This window comes from Apodemus sylvaticus, chromosome 2 (genome assembly GCF_947179515.1).
Source record: "Apodemus sylvaticus chromosome 2, mApoSyl1.1, whole genome shotgun sequence".
Taxonomy (NCBI): Eukaryota; Metazoa; Chordata; class Mammalia; order Rodentia; family Muridae; genus Apodemus; species Apodemus sylvaticus.
Window position 1 is genome coordinate 56,973,529 of NC_067473.1, and position 23,398 is coordinate 56,996,926.

At 41.0% G+C, this 23,398-nt stretch overlaps 1 protein-coding gene across 2 annotated transcripts in view; it reads right to left on the reverse strand.

The window, feature by feature from the left end:
- Positions 1 to 23,398, reverse strand: part of Chchd3 (coiled-coil-helix-coiled-coil-helix domain containing 3) — a 257,801-nt gene that overhangs the window by 159,684 nt on the left and 74,719 nt on the right. For both annotated transcript variants that reach the window (XM_052173400.1, XM_052173401.1), the window contains exon 4: positions 6,031 to 6,148. In XM_052173400.1, the coding sequence (XP_052029360.1) occupies positions 6,031 to 6,148 (118 nt within the window). The remainder of the gene's footprint in view (positions 1 to 6,030; positions 6,149 to 23,398) is intronic.

The window sequence follows — 23,398 nt, forward strand, 5'->3', positions numbered from 1 at the left end:
GGCATTCGTGTCCTCCACAACCTAAGCTGACTATTGCTGCCTCGTCCCACCACACTTCTTGCTTTGTGTTCCCCTCAGCAACATCTGTGTGTCCTCCATGCCCACGTATGTATGCTTATGTCTACAACATAAGACACTACACGGTCCCTACTTGTCCCTTCCCCCACAGCATTGAGCTGGCTGGCAGCCCCCACTCTTCCGCTGGTGTTATCTCCCAGCCCTTGTTCCTTGGGAACAATACCACTCTTTCACCTTGCCGACCAAGGCTGCCTCAGGGCAGTCTCACCTGGAGGCCATCAGAGAACCCCTAGACTTGAAGCAGGCGACCCGCTGAGAAGTGGAGCCAAGGAATTCTAGGCCTGCTCCTTGACGTTGGGAGGCAGGGTTGTTTTCTAAAGACTATATATATTGGCTAAATAATAGTAAAGTCAGTCTTGATCGGCAAACTGTCGTCTCGACTCATCTCTCTTTCATCCCCTTCCCGTTTATCCCCAGAATTCTCTTCTAGGTCCCCGGTTCGCATGTGGCCGCGGGCGGCTACACCTACTCCTCAAACTTCAGGGCAATTCCTGAGCTGGTTCCTGTTCCCTAGAAAATCCACTTCTTTCCCCTTTATTTCTGGGATTTTAGCACATTCAGTTATTCAGTCAACAATATCAGCTTCTTACTGTCTGTTGAACCCTGGTACAAAGAGGCACCTAAGCAGCTTTTAAACGGATGCAGATACAGCAAAGATCCCTACCACCCCAAAAGTCGAAATTCTTGTAACACTGTAAGCTGTATGAATAGGTAAGATAAATAAACTTTAAAAGATTGATTTTAAAGACTAATATCTGTCTCCCCAAATTATATGTTCTTTCTCATGTTCGGAACTACTAGATGCACACATACATACGTGCACACACAGTGAAAGCACACAGGGTACTTTCTGATGTGAAGAAGCCAAGCAAGCCGCAGAGAAAAGACAGGGGTCCCAAGGGAGAAAAAGATGAGCGAAGCACAGTGAGGACTATGTAAAAAGGCGTCAGCCAGACCCAAGGTCTTACGCCAGGACTGCAGACACTACAGAGACACAGAGAACCCTCAAGGAGAAGGCAGTAAATGGAAACAGGACACTGCCTCTTCCATGACAACTTCCTGAGGACAGGACTTTCTCTTTCTCACACATCCTTAGCACTACTAATTTCCATACAGGAAACAGGAAATAAAAACAGCTATTCTAAGGGTGAAGAAAGAAAGCAGCGTCACGTTTAGGGCAGATGATCCAAGATATTTAAATAAATGCTCTTATACAAGTAAATTAAGGCTTGTTTTAAAGTTCAGATCTTTTTTTAAAAAAGAAAATACTGAACATCTCAGTAGTGAGTAAGAAATGACTAACAGTAAACCAGCATAATTTAATAAGCCAGAAAAAAAAGACTGAATCACTATTTTTAACTGGCATTTTTAGAAAAAAAATCAACTATAATTGTAAAGTAAAAAAATCAGCCTAGTGTTCTTTATTTCAAAAGAAATTCTATGATACAGCAAATATGAGATTAGGAATACAGATTGAGACTCAGTGCTACCCTGTCACTAATCTTCCTTCTTCGCTGCGTCCAGGAAGGATTTACCACCAGTGCGAACATTTCAGACAGGCACAGTTACCAGTGAGTGGCCTCTCCCAACCCACTGGATAAAATCTGATTAAAATTCTGGTACCAGTCATTCAGGACAGAGAGGAAATCTCTAGATTTCTAGACCAGGCTTTCTAGACTAGGCTGAAGTTTCCCCAGCTAAAACAAGTCTTCCAAGAAGGAAAATTCTGACTGATTTCAACAACTTCAAGATTTCAACAACAAAACCACCGTGACTCTGCTCTTCAAAGAGCTTCAACAATCCCAGCAGCTGAAACAACTGACGCTTACATACAAGAAGTCATAAATCCAATACTGAACACTGATAAGTGGGAAAATGTAGAGACAAAGCCTCATAACATAAGGTGAGCATATCTGAAAATAAATGTGAGATCCAAAATGCTCCAAAGTCTGAAACTAGGTTTCGGAGGTGGCTCAGCAGTACCATGGATTCAATTCTCAGCAATGGCGCGCACGCGCGCGCGCACACACACACACACACACACACACACACACACACAAATGTAAGGAAAATTAACTCTAATCCTCATAAATACAATGTATCTGAAACATGAATACCATGTTTAGCATAAAATCTTCTCACCATAAAGACTTTTCATTTTATTCATATATGTGTGTGCATTCCCTTTAAAATCCAATATTGAAAACACCTGTGTCCTCAAATATTTGAGAAAAGATACACATTATCATATTAGTTTGACTGAACAAAAACTTCCTAATTAATTCAAATACATAAAACTCAGAAGTTTACTTTCCTATAAGCTGTAACACTTGAGTTCCAGAGACCTCAAAACAAACCAATACTGGCCATTGTCCAAGGGCTCATAGATAAGGGCCATGCAGTGACAGGGACCTAGCACTTACAGCAGAATAATGCTGGAGCTCCTGAGCTAATTCAATACCACAGATTCTGAATGTGCCCTCCTCAAGAGAAGGGATCATGGGACTACGTACAGAAGGCACAGAATCCTCACAAGAACTCTGTTTCTAAAGGTGGCAAGATGTACAATCTGAAACCTTAAGACCTATATAGGACACAAGGATGGGAGAGGCAAGGAGAATATCTTTATATTCTAAGAACCTCTATGAACATAAGGTGACAGCTTTCCAACAGTAGTTTAGGGCATTCTTTTATTCTTGATAGTCAATATTACTATGTGGCCCAGGTTGGCACAAAACTTTCTCATGTGGCCCAGGTTGGCTCTGAACTCAAGTCTTCTGGCGTCAGCCAGCACTCTTAGCTAATACTTACTCTCCTCTACTTTTCTATATTTTCTTTCATATCTTATTCTAATAATTAGGGGAAACTCATTGAAATATACTCAGTCATTAAGTAGTGAACATACAAACACATATATATTATTAGAATTTTTGCCATACAATCTAAATATTTTTAAATGTGTGATTTTTTATAAGACCATAAAAAGTAATTTGTTGGGAAAAATCATTCACACATAAATGTATTAGACAAACTCAATCTATTAATGTCAAAGACAAACTCGATAGAAAGCAAAAAGAATTTTTTAAAACAAAACATTGAAGTCAGGAGATAGTCTGGTTGGTAAGGTGATTGCCATTTAACCATAAGGATCTGGGCAAAAATGATTGTTTAAAAAGATAGATTTTAGGTTGGAAGATAATCTTGTCTGTTAAGAGCTTGCCATACAAGCAGGGAAGAGCTGAGTTCACTCCCTAAAACCCACAAGAAAAAGCCAGGCCTGGTGATTCACACTAATAATCCCAGCTCTGGAGATGTGCTGACAGGTAGATCTCTAGTTAGCCTAGCTTAACTGGACAGTTCCAGTCCAGTGAGAGACCTTGCTTCAAGAAAAGGTAAACACCACCTGGGGAACAACACTCAAGGCTAAGCTCTGACTTCATACACAACCTCACCCCCAAAACACAGAAAGATATTCACAACATAAGCATATGCATATATACATAAACATAGGCAAATATATAAGCATTCATACTATTCTCATGCAGATATACACAAATATTAATAGTTATCTGTGGATAATGATTTTTGTGTTAACTTTTAATGTATTACTGGATTTATTTTCTGATCTTTACCCAGTGAATATTTATGTCTTCTACAATAAGAACAATAATGTAGTAAACACATCAAGAATTACCCAGTAGTGGTTATGCCTATGTGGCCACAACACTCAAGTATGTGTCAACATGAGAAGATGCCCTGAGTCACCACTGTATCAATCCTACACACTCCCTAAGTGCTCTGAGGACTGGATTTAGCCAACATTGTGATGACTGGTGAGATACAGCAGCTGTGAGTACTCTAATTGGCCATCTATGCCACACAACTCCACGATCAGTAAGAAAGTTACAAACAGAACATACACTTCCATATCTTATGCATGAGTAGTTAAGCAAACATGAAGACAGGTACAATACGCAGGTTATTAAGACAAACGAAAGGCTGAACATACTATCCCATCCAAACCACTTCACACATGTGAGCTGCCACTGGCTTCTACAGGATCAAGTTTTCACAGTTTCTGTGAAATCGTTCATGCCTCATCGTATGTATGTAGAGTCTTTTCATTAATTCTAAAACTAGGCAAACAAGGCAGTACGTCCATTCAGGTAAAAAGTCATCAAGAGAAGAGTGTTCCAAGGTATAAGGTACAGAGGACCAAGAAGGGGGACAGGAAAATGCTCACCAGAAATGCCCCAGTGCCTTCCTAAAACATGAGCACTGTTAACCTTGTCCTCTCCTTGTCTTCAGCCTCCAGATTGTGAGACTCTACTGTGATTGAAATGACCCCTCAGTCAAGTGGCCTGACCCTTTCTCTACTTCCTGGAGACATGCTTCAGGTCAATCGATAGCAGACAGAATCAAGGGAGCTGCTCATTCCTTTGTTTCTCCTTCAAACTGACTGGCTTCCCTTCTGACTCACCTTCCCTGAGTGCCACTCCATGCGGATGCCTGATGCCCAGCGTGCTGACACTGGAGCGTGTTCCCTCCTGGTCTACCACGTCCACTCTGGCAACCACTCAGCCTGGGACCTCAGACTGGTCACTAAGAAAGAGTTTTCTAAACTGACTTCGCTTTCATTCCTCTCTTTGCACCTGGTCATAGGTTCACTTTTCGAATAAAGGAATAAAAGGTTTAAAAAAAAAAGAAATAGAAAAAAAGAAAGAAAAGAAAAAGCTGTTAGCAGTTTCTTATGTAGTTCACAAAGGACCAGCAGAGAATTCTAAGCTTCTCAGCATACACTTTGTTAATATGATCAGACATGCTGTATGCATGGGCTAACCTATCACACTGTACCCCATCATGGATAAGTACTAAAGTCAGTCATTAAAAAAGAAAAGGAAAGAACAAACTGTCAGTCATCCTAATATTAATATGTGAGGAAAGTACAAAGCTTAGACAGACAGACAGACAGTCTAGACAGACAGAAAGCCACTAAAGGAGTGAGGAAAAGTAGGTCTTTCTCTCATCTAGGTTTAGCAGTTCTCAGTTACATACAGGGTAAGAATTTTTGAAATCCAAAGCCCTCCATATAAGGCCTTGTGTTCCACCTCACTGGTGTCGTAGTGTGCTCTAGCAAGGACTAAAGGCCCTGAACAATTTCATCTGCATTTCTAGGAAGAAAAGTAGAGACTGAGCAGTCTATGCTAGAGTCGTAAACCAGAAGAGATGCAGTTTTAGCTGCCAATGGAAACTGTGTTTAATAAATGGTAAGGGTACAGAGGATACTAAACATCATGAGAAAATACATTTCAGAAAAGTGTTCTGTAAACTACCAATAGATTTGCATACATCCATCATTCATTCAAATTCAAAATTATATATAGGAAACCTTAAAAAAAAGTTATAGGGAAACACACTCTAGTGTAAACCATGATCACGTCAGGAAAAGATGTATGGGTGAGTGACTTTTAAAATTTTGTTAATTATTTTTTAAAGTATGTATATAGTCTTTAAAATTAAAAATTATTTTACTGAAAAAAACTTCTTGTTGTCTTTTAAAAGGCTTCTCCAAGCCAGACCTCTTTTTCTTTGTAAGGTCTAGAGAGTGGTGATAAAAGTTCAGCTCACCTTTCAGGAACTTCCCAGGGAAGCTTCTGAAAGTGGCAGCAGGAAGAGGAAGGAGGCCAGGCCCACGCCAGTGCAGCAGACACAATAAATTCAAGGAAGGAAAAACGAGCGAGCAGCATCTCCCCAGGTGCCACGTGTGCCTTCGATGCTTCAGTGCTGGAAAAGTAACCTACCTCACATCCCAGGTGATCAGCCTTCATCAGCTACGTGTAATAGATAAAACTCAAGAAAACCTGGCCGAGAGACCATTACTGTTGTCGACCCTAAAGGCTGGAACACAGGGCTTAGCTTCCCAACCTCAGCGACGCCCAGGATGAGACTCACCAGATGCTTTGCCTTCGTGCGCTCCTCCTCACTGGATATCCTTTCCCGAAGGATGGCTCGGGTCAGCTGCTCATTGGCTACAGCCCTCTCTCTTTCTAGGTCCCTTGCTTGCTTAAGGCTGAAAAGACAAAAAAGGTAATAATACTTTCTTTTACAATATTTTAACAACAAATCATTTTTAGTTTATTTAATAACGGAGATAGAAAAAATACTTTGCTGGTTAACATAACTTTATGTTAAATAAAGAAACCTGAATAAAAAAGCAGAAACATATAGCCATAAATTCAGTCTGAAATCATATTGGCCCATAATCAAGCAAAAGTTTATATTACAGTAATCATCTGCAGCTTCCACCCACACATTTAAAACATCAGAATTCTAAGAGAAGGTATTGACCCAGCTGACAAAGTGTCCAAATTTAACAAAGTTCTCAGGTAAAACTGAAAGCTTCTCACATAAAAATCTGATCACTGGGAGATCTCAATAAGTAAAGATCTTGCCCCACAAGTGTGAGGACTTGAGCCTGTCTTCAGCACCCACACAAAAGCACATGGTGGTAGGATGTGTCTGTAATCCTGTACTTTAGAAACAGACAGGAAGACCTCTGGCCTGCCAGCCAGCTGGTTGGCCTAAGCCACTAGCAAGTCCTAGGTCCCAGACTCAGTCTCAAAAACCAAGGTAGAAAGCCCTCCTGAAAGCTACTGCTAAGTTAGATACTGGTCTCTCCATGCACATGCACACACACACAAAGTTCATCAAGCCACCTTGTGAGAAACAGACAGAAGGCTTAGCATCATCTCCCTCTCAAAAGTGAGTCATTTATTTAGTGACATGAGTCAGGCATCGACGACACAGTAGAGTACAAGGTGTCGAGATTCCAGGTTTCTTAACCCTACACTAAAGCAGAGGTTAGCAAAAAACACAAAAAAGTCTCTCCAACCAGTGTATCAATCCATCTTCCAACATATGCAAAATAAGCCTTTAATAGCAGGCTCTAGGCTGCTGAATGACTACCCCCACCTACCTAACTCCGATGGCCACCTTACCATCCTTTCCAGACATGTTGTAGAGAAACAAGAAGACAGCAGTGGCAGTGCCAGGATCTGCACACTACTAATTCTATTAATGAAGCCTACAATTGCATTAAGGTGATCCACAGCCTCGTCACACAATTAGATCCATATTAAGTTACAATCTACTAAAACACCCTCATTGTATATGATAATGATAAATGACTTTGGCTCTGGATTTTGCCATAATGCCTTGCACAGAAAGGCACTCAGAAGCACTGAATGAAAGATCATTTCAGTCTAATCTCGTGGACAAAGATTTTCTGATTGCCTTTTCTCTTTTGAAAGAATAACACTTCTATATCCCAAAGATGCAAGTTACGCTTTAAAAGGAGGTAAAATTGTTATGTTGGTATCATTCTGAGTGAAATTTTCTGAGTGTGAATGAAGAGTGCTAAATTTTACTTGGTGCAAGCCTATCAAAAGGACCCTTAAGAAGAAGTAGAGAATATAAAATTCTTGTTGCTATTTTAAACCATCACACCATCCTGATACCCTGGCATTCTTAGAATTAAGTTATAACAGATAAAATTATCTCATAAAATATATTCCAATATTATGCCTTTTCCCTAGATGGTAAACACATATAAGTTGTTTCTTGAAAAAGAAAAAAAAAACAGAAATAAATAAGATTATTCAAAAGTCTCTGAAATATTTAATAAACCCAACAGCATAGCATCAGTGGCTGACTCTCTCACAGATGATAATAATTTCAGACCCTGCTGTCTCCCAGACCAGGCACTCAGAGTGAGGACCAACAGCAGCAGGAGCATCTAAGGAGTTTCTGGAATGCAAAACTGGAATCTAGGCATCCGAAACCATGATGCCTAGATACCAAAACGCCTTTTAGTGCTGTCCCTGCCCCCAGGTGATTCTGATGCATTCTGCAACTGGAAAGCCACAGCTCAATACACAAATACACCCTGGAGATATATCAAAGGTAAGTAACACCAAAATGGAGTGGTCCACATGAGGACACTGATAACTGCTAAGGTTGTTGAGCCAGATTACAAAACTATGCATCTGAACCACTTTAAACGGAACACTGCCACGTTTTTAAAAGTTGCCTGTTTAGCATGTTAAATGACAACTAAAATAAATAACAGCATTATTTATTATCACTTAGGGATCACATGCTACATGCCAGAAGTGGGCTAGGCATTTCACAGGTGCACAAATACATCCATGTACTTTATATTAAAAAATGACGTTCATTCATGAACATAGACTATGAATCTACACAACTACATTTTATCATTCCGTTTAATGTAGCCAATTTTAATAAAAATATTTTTCTAGTTGGATATACTCATATGCAACACAAGTTTAATTACTAATGAAGATATAACTGTTTAACCCAGAGGAACAAAAACTACTGGAAATGAAAGCAAAGACTCAAACATATTAGCATATAAAAGTCTTCAACTTTTATAGAAATGAAGCCTATCACCTTGCAGTATATGAAGACAAACAAGCACTGGGTGAGGTCTTGGGGCCCAAGCCCAGGCACTGTAGCAGCAGTTCACTGCCCTAAGCTCTGCTATGTGGACTGATGTGAATGCCTACCTTGAACATAAACAAAGCATTTAGCACAGTGTGACAAATGTCAGTAACTCAAAGTATAATAGTAATGTGGGGTCGGGACACATGGAAGCAGAATGCTCTGATATAAAGAAAACCTATGTGCACGTGGCAGATTTGGCCTCTGGTGTTGTCACAACCCTCCCCCTAGCCCCCCTCTCCCTTTTTTTTCCCAAGTGGAAATCTTGCTTCATTCTTTAGATTCTCTTCAAGAACTTCTAGAATCAAAAACTTACCTGCTGACTATGGTGTCCTGCTCTTTCTTTTTTCTTTGTGTTTGCTGTTGGAGTTAGTATTCTCTCATACAATACATCCTGACCACAGTTCCCCTCCCTACACTTCTACTAGTTACCCCTTCTCCCCCCCAAATCCACAGTTCCACTTCTGTTTCCCTCAAGAAAGGAGTAGACTTCCTAGGGATGTCAACCAAGCACAGCACAAGTTACAGTTAGACCATACACAAACCCTCATATCAGGGCCAGGCAAGGAAGCCCAGTAATGGAAAAGGTTCCCAAGAGAAGGCAGAAGAGTCAGGGACAACTTGGCACCCATTGTTAGGAGTCTCACATAAAGACCAAGCTAACAACCACAACATATTTGTGGATAGCCACTTCAGTCTCTGTGAGCCCCTATGAGCCCTGCTTAGTTGATTCTGTGGGCTGTGATCTCCTGGGGTCCTCAACTGCTCTGGCTTCTATAATTCTCCTCCCCTTCTTCCTTGGGGTTCCCCAAGTTCCAAGAGGAGTGACCTGATGGAGATCTCCAATTTGGTATGTTGTCCACCTTATGTTTTGCTGTGGGCCTCTGCATCTGCTCTCATCAGCTGCCAGAGGACGCCTCTCTGATAAAGACTGGGCTAGGCACTGATCTGAGTATAGCAGACTATCACTAGGAATCACTTTATTGATGTCTTTTTCCTAACATAGGTCTCTGAGCCTCCTTTTTCCCAGTTATAAAGACAGTGTTGGGCATTGGCTTCCCTTTAGTGAAATGTATCTCAACTTAGACCAGTCATTCACTGATTGGCCACTCCCACAAGTTCACATCTTGCAGGCAGGATAGATTGTAGATCAAAGGGTTTGTGGCTGGGGAGTCCTGCTTTTTCACAGGCTTCATCCTAACTTTCCTGTAAGTTCAAAAATGGGAAGGGCTTGGTCTATCTATTTCTGTAGCTGTTATATCCTCAGTACTTACAGCTGTCTGATTCACAGTAGATGCTCAAACATTTGTTAAATATATGTGTGATGGATGAATGGCTGGCACATCCCACCACAGACATAAATGGATCAAAAGCTACAAAAAAAAACAAAGGACTTGGTGATCAAAGAAACAGCTGAGAAAACAAGCTGCACTGAGAGGCCCCACCACACTGCACTCAGCATGTGCATGGCCTTCCAGACTAAGTGAGATGACCTGCAGAGAAGGGGCCAACACCTGGGACCAGCAGCAGCCAACTCTGACTCTTACAGATCCAAGACAGACTGCTACAAACTAACTACAAGAAACAATCACTTTTCTTTCCTAATAAATATCTTACATTCCCTTCTCCTTACAATGAGAACTGCACAGGGAATGTGTATGCTGTGCAGCGAGTGCTTAGGAAAGCCAGCTTTATACACTTAGGGCAGCTGGCGGTGGGCCCCAGAGCCCCTCCTCATGGTCTATGAACATTCGGTGGTGTCATCTAACAGAGATCCATTTTCTTGGCTTTAAAGTCGAAGGGGTACTTTGCCTTCCTTACAGACACTTTGTAATTTTATGAGATCCCATTTGTCAATTCTTGATCTTAGAGCATAAGCTATTGGTGTTCTGTTCAGGAACTTTTCCCCTGTGCCCATGTCCTCAAGGGGTTTCCCCAGTTTCTTTTCTATTAGTTTCAGCGTGTCTGGTTTTATGTAGAGGTCCTTGATCCACTTGGAGTAGAGTTTAGTACAAGGAGATAAGAATGGATCAATTTACATTATTCTGCATGCTGACCTCCAGTTGAGCCAGCACCATTTGTTGAAAAGGCTATCTTTTTTCCACTGGATGTTACAGCTCCCTTGTCGAAGATCAAGTGACCATAGGTGTGTGGATTCATTTCTGGGTCTTCAATTCTATTCCATTGGTCCACTTGCTTGTCCCTGTGCCAATACCATGCAGTTTTTAACACTATTGCTCTGTAGTATTGCTTGAGGTCTGGGATATTAATACCCCCAGAGGTTCTTTTACTGTTGAGAATAGTTTTAGCTATCCTGGGTTTTTTGTTATTCCAGATAAATTTGAGAATTGCTTTTTCTAACTCTGTGAAGAACTGAGTTGGGATTTTGATGGGGATTGCATTGAATCTGTATATTGCTTTTGGCAAGATGGCCATTTTAACTATATTAATCCTGCCAATCCACAAGCATGGCAGATTTTTCCATTTTCTGAGGTCTTCTTCAATTTCCTTCTTCAGAGGCCTGAAGTTCTTGTCATATAGATCTTTCACTTGTTTGGTTAGAGTCACAGCAAGATACTTTATATTGTTTGTGGCTATTGTGAAGGGTGTCATTTCCCTAACTTCTTTCTCAGCCTGCTTATCCTTTGAGTATAGGAAGGCAACTGATTTGCTTGAGTTGATTTTATAACCTGCCACTTTGCTGAAGTTGTTTATCAGCTGTAGAAGTTCTCTGGTGGAGTTTTTTGGGTCACTTAAGTATACTATCATGTCATTTGCAAATAGTAATAATTTTACTTCTTCCTTTCCAATTTGTATCCCTTTGACCTCCTTATGTTGTCTAATTGCTCTAGCTAGAACTTCAAGTACTATATTGAAAAGATAGGGAGAGAGAGGGCAGCCTTGTCTAGTCCCTGATTTTAGTGGGATTGCTTCAAGTTTCTCTCCATTTAGTTTGATGCTGGCTACTGGTTTGCTGTATATTGCTTTTATTATGTTTAGGACACCGTCAAAAGGACAAAATGGCAACCAACAAATTGAGAAAAGAACTTCACCAACCCTACATCCGATAGAGGGCTAATATCCAAGATATACAAAGAACTCAAGAAGTTAGACCCCAGGGAACCAAATAACCCTATTAAAAAATGGGGTACAGACCTAAACAAAGAATTTTCGCCTAAAGAAATTCGGATGGCCGAGAAGCACCTTAAGAAATGTTCAACATCATTAGCCCTTAGGGAAATGTAGATCAAAACAACCCTGAGATTTCACCTCACTCCAGTCAGAATGGCTAAGGTTAAAAACTCAGGAGACAGCAGGTGTTGGCGAGGATATGGAGAAAGAGGAACACCCCTCCACTGCTGGTGGGATTGTAAGATGGTACAACCACTCTGGAAATCAGTCTGGCGGTTCCTAAGAAAACTGGACATGACACTTCCGGAGGACCCTGCTATACCTCTCCTGGGCATATACCCAGAGGATTACCCAGCATGCAATAAGGACACATGCTCCACTATGTTCATAGCAGCCTTATTTATAATAGCCAGAAGCTGGAAAGAACCCATATATCCCTCAATGGAGGAACAGATACAGAAAATGTGGTAAATATACACAATGGAGTACTATTCAGCAATTAAAAACAATGAATTCATGAATTTTTTTAGGCAAATGGATGGAACTAGAAAATATCATCCTAAGCGAGGTAACGCAATCACAAAAGAATACACATGGAATGCATCATTGATAAGTGGATATTAATTAGCCCTGAAGCTCTGAACACTGAAGATACAATTAGCGTATCAAATGATTCCCATGAAAAAGGAAGAAGAGGGCCCTGATCCTAGAAAGGCTTGATCCAGCATTGTAGGGGAGTACCAGGACAGAGAAAAGGGAGATGGAGAGAAGAGGACTTATGGGACATATGGGGGGGGGGGGGGAGGACTGGGAAGGGAAAAGCTTTTAGAATGTAAACAAAGAATATAGAAAATAAATTAAAAAAATTAAAAAATTAAAAACAAAGTCAAGGGGATTCCATACAGGTAAGTGCTTGCAAACACCATGCCTTAATATATTATTCTCCACTGCATGTCTTAGTATATTATTCTCAATTTATCTTAAAGGGGATAAATGAAAGAGAGGTATTCGCTCTAAATATTATGAAATTACAATTTTCATTTAGTGGATAATTTCTTCTAAGATTCTGAGAGTTCTAGCATGCAGCAAGAGGTAAAAAGTAAATGTAAATTCACCAGTCAGTCAACAGTCACTGCGTGAAAGAGCGCTCCAAAGCCTGAGAATGGAGTGGAAGCACAGTCTACCTCATGAGCTTAATTATAAATGATAACTTTTTATTTACAGTATTTTTGGAATGAGTTTGCTAGAGTGCCACAGGGATGGCGGGAAGGAAGGCTGCTGAGGCAAAGGGACCATGGAGGGGCTGACAACCACTGAGAAACAATGTCCTTCAGTTGCAGTTTCGTGACAGCCTTCAGAATGTCACACAAGTTTAAAATCACCTCTAAAAAGACTATATTATTTCAAATTATTTTAAAAGGTGGAATTTCAGATAAATGGTATACCTTTAGAAGTGATGGCACCATATTGGGAGAGTTTAGTTTCTGTGGGCCCTTTCTTAAAACCTCCCACCAACACCTTTCATTGACACCCTTTCCTTCCTCAGGAATGTCCTCTTTCATATTTAAATCACGCCACAAAGTACAACCCTTTACAAAGGAAAGCTACTAATGTGTCTAGAAGCTCCCACTTCTCTGAGGAACATCTTCTCTAGTCCCCTTGTCTCCTATCACCTCCCCACCACCACGCAACACACATACACACACATACACACATACACACACACACACACACACACACACACACACACACACGCACTAGAAAGGTGGTTGTCCCACAACCTCTTCTCTGCCCACCCCCTCCCCAGGGAGAAACCCAACTGAACCTCTCAGAACACCAAGGCACAGGTGGATCTGTAAGGTCAGAAGCACTGTCCTGCCACAAACTCTCAGAAGAGTCAAGTCCGCGTTGGCAAGGCAAGGCAGCAGTTACCACCCATTTGTGGGATAAAATGGGGCTTTCTTTATAACTTGAGTCTCTGATGATTTAAGAATTATCTCAAAACAAAACTAAACAGAACAAGCATCTGAGCAAACACAGCCCCCTTTATTTACTGGCATTTCTCACTTATTACTTCAGATCTCCTGGTCTAATATTATTCTACATTAAGCCCCTGATTTAAGTTTCATTTAAATTTCCTTCTTTTAAATACATATCTCTCCTCATTTGAATTCTCTAGAGTTTTCAGCAAAGAAGTAGGAGTTTAGTGTAAACTTTTCCTATTTGCATTAAGTAATTGGATAGCTCGCCTGAGCTTAATGAAACAAATACCAGTTGGTGCTACCCACACCTCAAGCCCCAGCAACTGAGCTCTTTCCTTTGCAGATTCTCAATCAGGTGAGAGACTTAAGATATAGCAGCAAAATGAGTTTCTAAACACCAGCCAAATCTCTTATAATGAATATTATTGAATGTCCATTTTAAATAAGACCAAAAAATTACTCATTACATTCAACTCACACATTTGGTATAAAATGCAGTTCTCTATAACACGGTACTAGGGTAAAAATCGCCAGCTTTACTGCCTTCTGTAGAAGTTAAAGGTGTCAAGGAAGTGGCAGGCACGTTTTATACATCATTGATGCACCATGAAAGAGGCATTACTCCCTCCACTTTGAACAAAAGAAAAACTCAAGGAATACAACAGAGAAAAGAAACACATGGCCCGATTTACAAAGCCATGTTTCTTAAACACCCTGAAAAGCTATCTACCTCCCGGAGCCTGGGTATGCACCTGTAATCCCAGCCACTGAGATATAGAGGCTCAAGAGTAAAGCCCACGGCCTTGCTTGGGTCACAGAATAAAAGTTCAAAGCCAGGCTTTGTTTAGAGAGACCTTGCTCAAAACAAGAACTAGACAAGGTTGGAACAGACCTCAGTGGCCTACCAAGCAGAGATCCTAGGTTAGGGGGAGAAGAGGTGCACACAAGCTCCCAACTGAAATTAATTTGTGTTGTAGCACCTCCCCATGGTTCAGAGTTACTTTAAGACACACTCTTTTATGTGTTTTTCCCAACATCAACTATATGTCACTGCTTAGCCAGTGTGGTCTGACTCTTGATACCACTGAATCTTGATCATTTGGTCATTCCCAAATAGTCAGCCTTGTTATACAGGTAGACAACTCCAGCTTAGCAAATTACTTTATAATTTAATATATAAAGCCATTCTACTTCTGGAGAAAGTAGATAAGATCCTCAGATAATGGGTGAGAATAAGTGGAAAAATGCAATTGTTAGAGATAAAATGACTGAATGACTTATCTAAAATTGAACTCCGACCATTACACACAGACAAGATCTACAAAACACTGCAATGTGGCTGACTCCAAAATCTGAAGCACAGAAACACATGACAGCAACCCCACAGGTCACTTTTAATAGTAAGGATAAATTTCATTTTAATGTATCATATTTTGTTTGAACATGCTGAACTAGCACTGAAAATTCTGTTTACCATCCACTTCTAGACAGAAAAGCTGAGCTAGGTAGTTCAATGAACTAATTATTAGACTATTAAAAATAATGACAGAACAAGCACACAATTTTCCATTTATAAAACTTTACTAATAAAATATTATACAGCAAGCTTAGTGTTCAACTCAAAGCATTTCAGATTCTGGAAGAAAATATGAATAGATTAATATTCCAAAATGCATACATGTAGATGAGTGCACATTAATTTAGCTCTGCTAAGTTCATACACAATACCTGCATGTGTGACAGACAGACGTGGCATTTTACCCCACTTAGCTTGTGTTGGTACAGATCATACTTGGCAGGTACGAGCCTTTCAATTTTCATGACAACCCTGAGCAGACGGTCATGCTTCGAATGAAAGAAGAAACTGTATCAAACCAAAAGTTACAGTGAGAGTGTGTGTGCGTGCGTGCGTGAGAGAGAGAGAGAGAGAGAGAGAGAGAGAGAGAGAGAGAGAGAGAGAAGGGGGGAACTGAGAAGAGTCAAAGACAGACAGAGAGAAACAGAGTCAGAGACAGAGAAAGTCTTAAAAACCAACTGATTAACAGCACTGAGACCTGGTTCTAGAGGAACCAAGAAGACATCTATCTGGCCCTCTGTCTCGATGTATTATTTCAAACAGCACTCTGACTTGAACAATCCAAGTTTCTTTCTGTTAAAATTGAATCTTACATGTCTTCCAAAGGCCCTCCGTATAAAAGCTTAAGTCTCCAGTCTGATCCTATTTGGCAGAAACTCCAAGAGGCAGAACCTAGTGACGGTCCCTGAGATCACTAATGGGGAGTAGACATGCTGCTTCTTCCCTCTCTCTGCCTTCCTGGTTGATGATTCGTGAAGAGCTCTTATTGGTCACAATCCCATCATGCTGTGATGTCTTCCCAAAGCAACAAGGCTAACCGGTCATGGGCTGGCACCTCCAAAGCTGTGAGTCTCACTAGCCGTGGCCTCAGGCTCCTGGAGTACAATGGAAGGCTGACTAGAACACCTTACTTTTCACAAGAATATTCTTTTTTTAAGTGATTTTATTTTAACTTGCACAAAAGATTGTCAAAGTTGGATATTTGCCAACTTAGTTCCAAAATGATGCAAAAAACAAAAAACAAAACAAACAAACAAAAAAAACCCCAAAAAACAAAAAACAAAAACAAAATACAGGAAACTCTGCCCCAAACTAGATGCTGACACCTATAACTGAAGTTCTCTGTGGCCACCCTCTAAGCACTTCCCATGCCTCCCTTCCAGATGACTGCCTCCCATAATACAAGATGTATTATGTTACCTGAACTTCCTCTTTCAGTTTTCACTTGGGAAGAAAGAGCCACCTGCTCTGCAGCTCCTGGGAGCTTCTCAAATTCAAATATCTCCTGTGCTGAGAAGCACGATATCTGCATTTATATTTACAAAGTATTCAGCTCTTAGGGCACAAGGTATTGTCACCAAACACAGGACCCAGCCCCTGCATGCCTCTCTTGCCTCACCATTCACAGCCAAGCTCCTATGCAAGATGAAGGTCCATCACAACCCAACGCCCTTCTGTCTTCTATTAGAGCAGCGGTTCTCAATCAGTGGGTCGTGACTTTGGGTTCACATATTAGATATCCTGCATATCAGATATTTAATTACAATTCATAACAGCAGAAAATCATAATTATGAAGTAGCAATGAAATAATTTTATGGCTGGGGGTCACCACAACATAAGGAATTGTATTAAAAGGTGACATGGGAACTGCTGTACTAGAGTGACCCAGAGTCACTTCTTTTTCTAGCTGAAGTGAGTATTTATTTACAGACATCTTAAGCCATGATCATGATTTTATCCTAAAGTGTACACTGATTGTCATAATGGTCAAAATACAGGGATAATTGCAAAGCAGATAAAGACAGCATTAAACTGCCCAGAATCAAGACTTCTAAAGTCCTGTGCTATGGAAGGCGTGAGAAGAAACATACAACCTGCTCCTCTCCATTAGCTCTCTTAAGCAGCTTGCCTGCTGCATGAAGCCCCTCCCCTTGCGGCTTGCCTGCTGGGGCTTCCTCACTGGGTGTGTGCTGCTGCTGGGGAAAGGGAACCAGGGCAAATGCGACCATCTCTGGGGAATAGCACTTTCTATCACAGTCCTCACAGACATCAAGCCCATGGCTGCAACACAGACAGGCAGTGTGAACAGTGGGCAGATGACAATGAAATACCAGCATCTAGGACAACGCTGGTGGCTTCTGATAAAGAGCACACTAAACTCTCGGAGACACTAACTACACTGTGTGTATGAAACACACATCTGCCTTTTCCATTGTTTGTACTTTTCTTCTTTTTTCACAGAACATACATTTTTGCCAGGGCAAGTACGATGTGAAACATGCCACCACTAACTCTTGGGACCACAGTGAATCAATCCTCCCTTCATTTCTGTTTGAAAGACCTCCAGCTTGAACTGAAGCGCACCTCTCGTCCTCCAGCGGCAGGAGCCTCTCGGACACAGAGCTGGCAGGTGGAATGGGTGGACAGTCCGAGCCCATCCTCTGTGGGAGACACTCAGGATCAAAGCATCATACACTCCTCCAGCCAGCTCACAGCAAGCATCCATAAGGAAAGGACAGCTGCACAGACCCCGCTCCCTCCTTTTTCAATCAATTCCTCTTTGGACTCCTAAGCTTGTGATTCACAGACTGAGTTAACGTGACAGACACAGAAAGGCTAATGACTGCTGTTTATAAACTGCCACGCTCCTGAGGTCATTGGGCTGATGCTTTTGTTTTGCTCTAAGAACATTTGATTTTACCTTTTCTCTTATTTCCTTGTTTGGTAGCTTTGCTAACCCATTAATTTTTAATCTTTATTAAGATTGGAACAAATTACTGTGTCTTAACTGTATTCAGTATAAATACTACATAGCTGGTGTGTGTTTATGAGCACACGTGCTTCTGTCTGTCTGTGCATTCCACACACAGGGGTCAACATGATGTAGCAGCCTTGGTCTCTACATGGGAAATGCTCAGCCACAGTCTCTAACACGATAACTGAAATAACCTGCTGTCTTCTACACTGCACTGTCTGCTGTCTCCTTTTCTGATCCCTGGTTCCTGGTTCCATCAGGCTGCCACCCACCTGACAGCAACAAGCCCCTCGGCTGTTCTGCCCTGGTCCTCACCCTCAACACTAGAGTGTTTTCACTACAGTTTAAAAATGCAGGTACTAGACTTGCTCAGTCCTGCCTGGCACAGCAGGTGTCAGCAAACTGGATATTTTCCTTCCCTACCTATCCTTCTGTTAAGAGTTGAGTGCTTTCAAATGTACAGTTTCTACATGTTCTCCACTATAGGTCCTCAAGGGTCTGTCTTCAATGTCAAGAATAAGGTGCTTCTCTCTCCCCCTAGAAAGGGGTCTCTGCTTTCATCCCTTTCTTACTAATCTTCCAAGATGAACTACTGTGCTCTGAGACTTTCTGAACTGTTAGTGCTTTGCTGGAGGGTGCTGGTAGACTTTCCATTTGGGAGAGACAGAGGGTAACTAACTGAAGGAAGACCTGCCTCGTGGCTTTGCTCCTATCCCACCACACAGCTGGATGCAGAGACTAATTTATTCAACCTTGCAGGACTAAGCTCCTTGAGCACCACTCATTAGTCCCACCCACTGGTACCCCCCTCAAATCACAGGCTTTCTACCACCTCAGACATGACCGCCAACCAAAAGGTACCCCCACTTCAGAGGCTCCACCTCCTCCCATTGCTCCCAAGGCTGGGGTGGGGACCTCTTCATGCCAGGTGCCATATATATATATATATATATATATATATATATATATATATATATATATATATATATATATATATATAGTCCTCTGGCAAGGCCAGTGAGTCCAGAATGGTTCAAATTAAGATGTAGTGAATATACATCATACACCAGATTCCAAAGACTTGACATGAAAGAACAGAATATAACAAACCTCTCCCATAAATGTTACATTGATTATATATTTGAGATACATTAAAAAATAGAATCATTTCTAGAGACTTATTTATAATTTAGACAGTTGAGAGGAAGTTAACTATATAGGTGCATAGGTGGCTCACTTTGTACCTCTGGGAAACAGAACTGCTTTAGGAATGGTGAATTTTGTTTCTTTTCTTTTGACTATTAAATGCCTGATGAATAATTGTTACATCAAATTTCTCTGTAAAAATAATCAGTACGCTTTATCTCCACAGATTCTACCTACCAGCTGTTTATATTAATAAATTTCCTAATTCCTCACAGGACACCAGGATTTCAGTCCTTTTGCTGAGGCATCATCCAGCTTCCGGTATGCAGCGGCAAAGCCTAGTACCCAGATCCTGTTTCCTTTATAAATTATCTATTTTTTCCATCTTGAAACTTCCACAATTTTCTTACCCTCAGAATTTTTCTCTGTATTTTAAAAATTGTCACAAATCTATGAGCGCATCTTTCCTCATCAATCCGGCATAGAGTAATAAGAGGCCTTTCGATTTACAGGCTCCAGTCTGCCTTTGGCTTCGGGAAAGCTGTCATTTTGTTATCACCTCTCCTCCAACTCTTCCTTTGTCTTCTTGAACTTCAGCTATCTAATCACACACAATATGCACATAAGAAATCAAGATGCATCTTAAAGCTGTTGGCATCTCATGATCAAGTGGCAACAAGTCCCAATGTACAAACAGTAGCCTGTGAGCTACTGTGAAGACCTCCCGCAAGAAGTTGCCTTTTCTGAGTAGTGTGCTCCATTGTCCCCTTCTGTCTGTGACAAGTAGGTTTCTCCCTTCCATCTGCTACTTCATCTGAATAGAGACCCACCTCTGTACCTCCTTCACTAGAAATACCTGAAGAGTCAAGAAACATGTGCTTGGGTGGCCAGTGGTATGTGACCAGCCAACAGGCCTGCAGCTGACAAAGTCTCCACATTCCAGCTCCCCACACCACACCCACCTACACTAGTTGAGAGAGATGGACCCCAAACATACTCTTATGAGCATCCTTGAAACTGGGTCCACCTCTGTGTATTTTTATGCTAAACCAAAACCAATCTACTGGCTCACACCCACTATCAGACTTCTTGGGGGGAAAAAAGTAACTGGAAATTAGATAGGAATTGAAAGGGGAAAAAAGAAAACAGATCAACAATAAGCAACAAGAGGTGACCACTCTGGACCTTTCCATTTTAAAAGGTCTCAATCATAGTGTTACATTTTAAGAGTAACTTAAAGAACTTTAGAATAAGGATAATAAATTAAAAGTTAGAGTGCAGGTGGCAGATGTGGTGGCCCAAGCCCGTGATTCCAAAAGTGGAAGACAGAGGCAGAAGCAAGAGGACAGGGTACATGAGACTAGCCTGACTACATAATGAAACCCTGAATCAAGCAAAATAGAACAGCAATAAACACTGCATGAGTTGATCTGGCAATAGGGGTAGGCTAAACTGAGAACTAATACTTATGAAAATAATGTTTGTCTATCATCTTTTCTTGATTAGCTACACTTTTCTAAAAAGAAATTTGTGGCCTAACACTGGCCCCACGTATTACATGCACTGTGAAGTCATTGTGTGCACAAAGAAACTGTAGACCACAACTACACAAAGGCACAATGTTCCACAGAGACAGGGCAGCAACGTGGTACATCATAAGGACCCAGGACAACCAAGTGAGGAAAGTAAGGCATCAGCTGAAAGCCATAGGTCTAATGAAGCTGTCTAAGAAAACAGGACAAACCCTCTCCAAAGGAACACACACTGCAAAACTAATTCTAAATCCCCTTCAACAAAGGATAAGCAGCCTCTTAAGAATCAAATCTGTATCATCAGGCACAATGCAATCCTATGATTCACTAGTTAAACACGAACCTCTAATCCACATCAGTTGCCTCTGAAGAAAGATGGCCTCAAATGTTTAACTTTGCACCCTCTGGAAAAACGAGAAGGGCTAACGAGGTCTATCCAGCCCTAAGCCAACTGTCCCGTCTAGTAAGTCACTTGGCATGCAGAGGGAGCACAGGGACAGCTCAGGCAGGCACCCACTACTGCTCCACAGCAGTCAATAATCAGGCTTCCTGGACACTACCCATCAGCCAACAAGTCGTTCCTTGGCAGATGCTTCACTTCTATAATCCCTCTGAGACCATGTTAAAAAAAATAAAGCAAATTCTAATAAAAATGCATTGATCTGATTGCCACACCAAGCCATGTACTGGATTTCATTTAATTTTCATGAAATGAGATGGCAGAAGTATGCAGATAAAAAGAAAGAAGTGAAATTCCTTACAACTGTTCCTACTGCCTCTTGAGGATAACTCCAGTGCATTCCCTCACCAGGATTTCTCTTTTTCCATGACACTTCATGTGTGATTGACATAAAAAAGCTGCACATTATTTAATATACAGATTCCTATGGGTTTGGAAATAAGTAAACACCCATGAAACTACACTACCATCACCACGGCCATTAGTTATAACTGTCATCTTCCGAAGCCTTCCATTCCTAATTATCTTAGATTTAGCTCTAACTGTGTACATACGCCCATCTGTGGATCTGTGCATTTGAGGTAGGTGCCTGCAGAGGTGTCAGATCTTCTGCAGCTGTAGTTACAGGCATTTGTGATCCAATTGACCAGAGTGCAGGGAACAAAATGTGGGTCTTCTGCAAGAGCAGTATACTTTCGTGACCACTGAGCCATCTCTCTAACTCCTCCATTATTATTAATAATACCAATGTTGTTGCCTGTGAAATTAATATATAGTTTAACCTCTTAACAAATCTTAAGTTTGCAACACAGTACTGTCAGACACAGGAATTACACTAAATCCTCACTTGACATTTCTATCTCTGACTCAAAAGTTCAATTATAAATGTATTTCACAAATTAAAAATTATTGTACAGTATTCACATCAAAGACTTTATAAAAAAAAAAGAAGTTGCCTGAATTATACTACACATCAAGTTTTGTTTTGTTATCGTTTTGTTTTTTAAAGTCTAATGTGTAGCTTACAGCACACAGACAGGAAATCAACCTGCAGGAGATAGGGCTTACCATCCAGGTCTTGCTCTGAGCTTCTCACAAAACAAGATTTAAATGCATTCTAACAAAAGATGCCAGGCCTATGTGCTCCTTTCACCCCCTACTCTGTTCACTATGTTCTCTGTAGCATGGGTGATTTTTAACTTGTAAGTCACACATATTATGTACATTTTTGCAGGTATAACACTGTCTACTAATATAGTAGCTGCTTCTTATGAAGCCCCCTGGTGCTACATATTTTAACAAATTTACATACACAATTTCATTTATATCTCATAAAAATCCCTCAGGGGAGCTGCACTTCCAATTCAGACCCAAAGAAAATAAAACAGGAAAGTTAAACAAATGGCTCAAAATTACATCATAGGTAAACAAGAGAGAGAACTCATACTAAAGATGTATGACTCAAAACAAATGACAAGATGCTCACTGTGTCGTGATCTTGACTGTATGAAATCCAATGCTCCAATAGGACACTCCCAGGGCACGCTCAGTTCTGATGCCAAGATCGGCCTCAGCCAATTGGTTTTGGTCCTAACTAAAGCCTTCTATCCGTACGCATTTTCACAGGGCATTGTCCTGTGCTCTGGACTTCCGCTCTGCCCTCATGCAACTGCAGAGGCAAGCACAGTGATCAACATCGCATGGCAACAGGTGACAATAATGTGTTTCCCTCCCTTTTCATTCATAGATGCCTGAGGCTGAGATTGCTGTTAAAAAGAGCCATTCCACAATACAACCCTGTATGTAAAATTCCCACTAAGAAAAAAAAGCACAAAACAAAGAGAATAATCAAATTACTGTGTCTATAACATATAGTGTGCACCATTACACAAAAACCAAGTTGCCTTTGAAAAGATTAGTGAATATGTAGTATCCCACACTGAGTAACTAAAGACTTTTCCAAATGTCCTCAATAATCAGCAACACAACTCTTAAGGAAGAAAAAGAATGGTAATGCTGTCCTGAGAAAGGCCGTGCTCAGCAGGCCTCTGAAATGGACCATTGGCTGTGCAGCAGCCCCTTCAGGAAGAAGACATGAGAGTGTAGCCAAGGATGGGGTAGGATGGAGATCAGCTGCTCTAGGATATCTTAGAGCACACTGCCTATGTGTCATACACTCTTAACATCTGAAAAACTTCAAAATGACTAAGTAA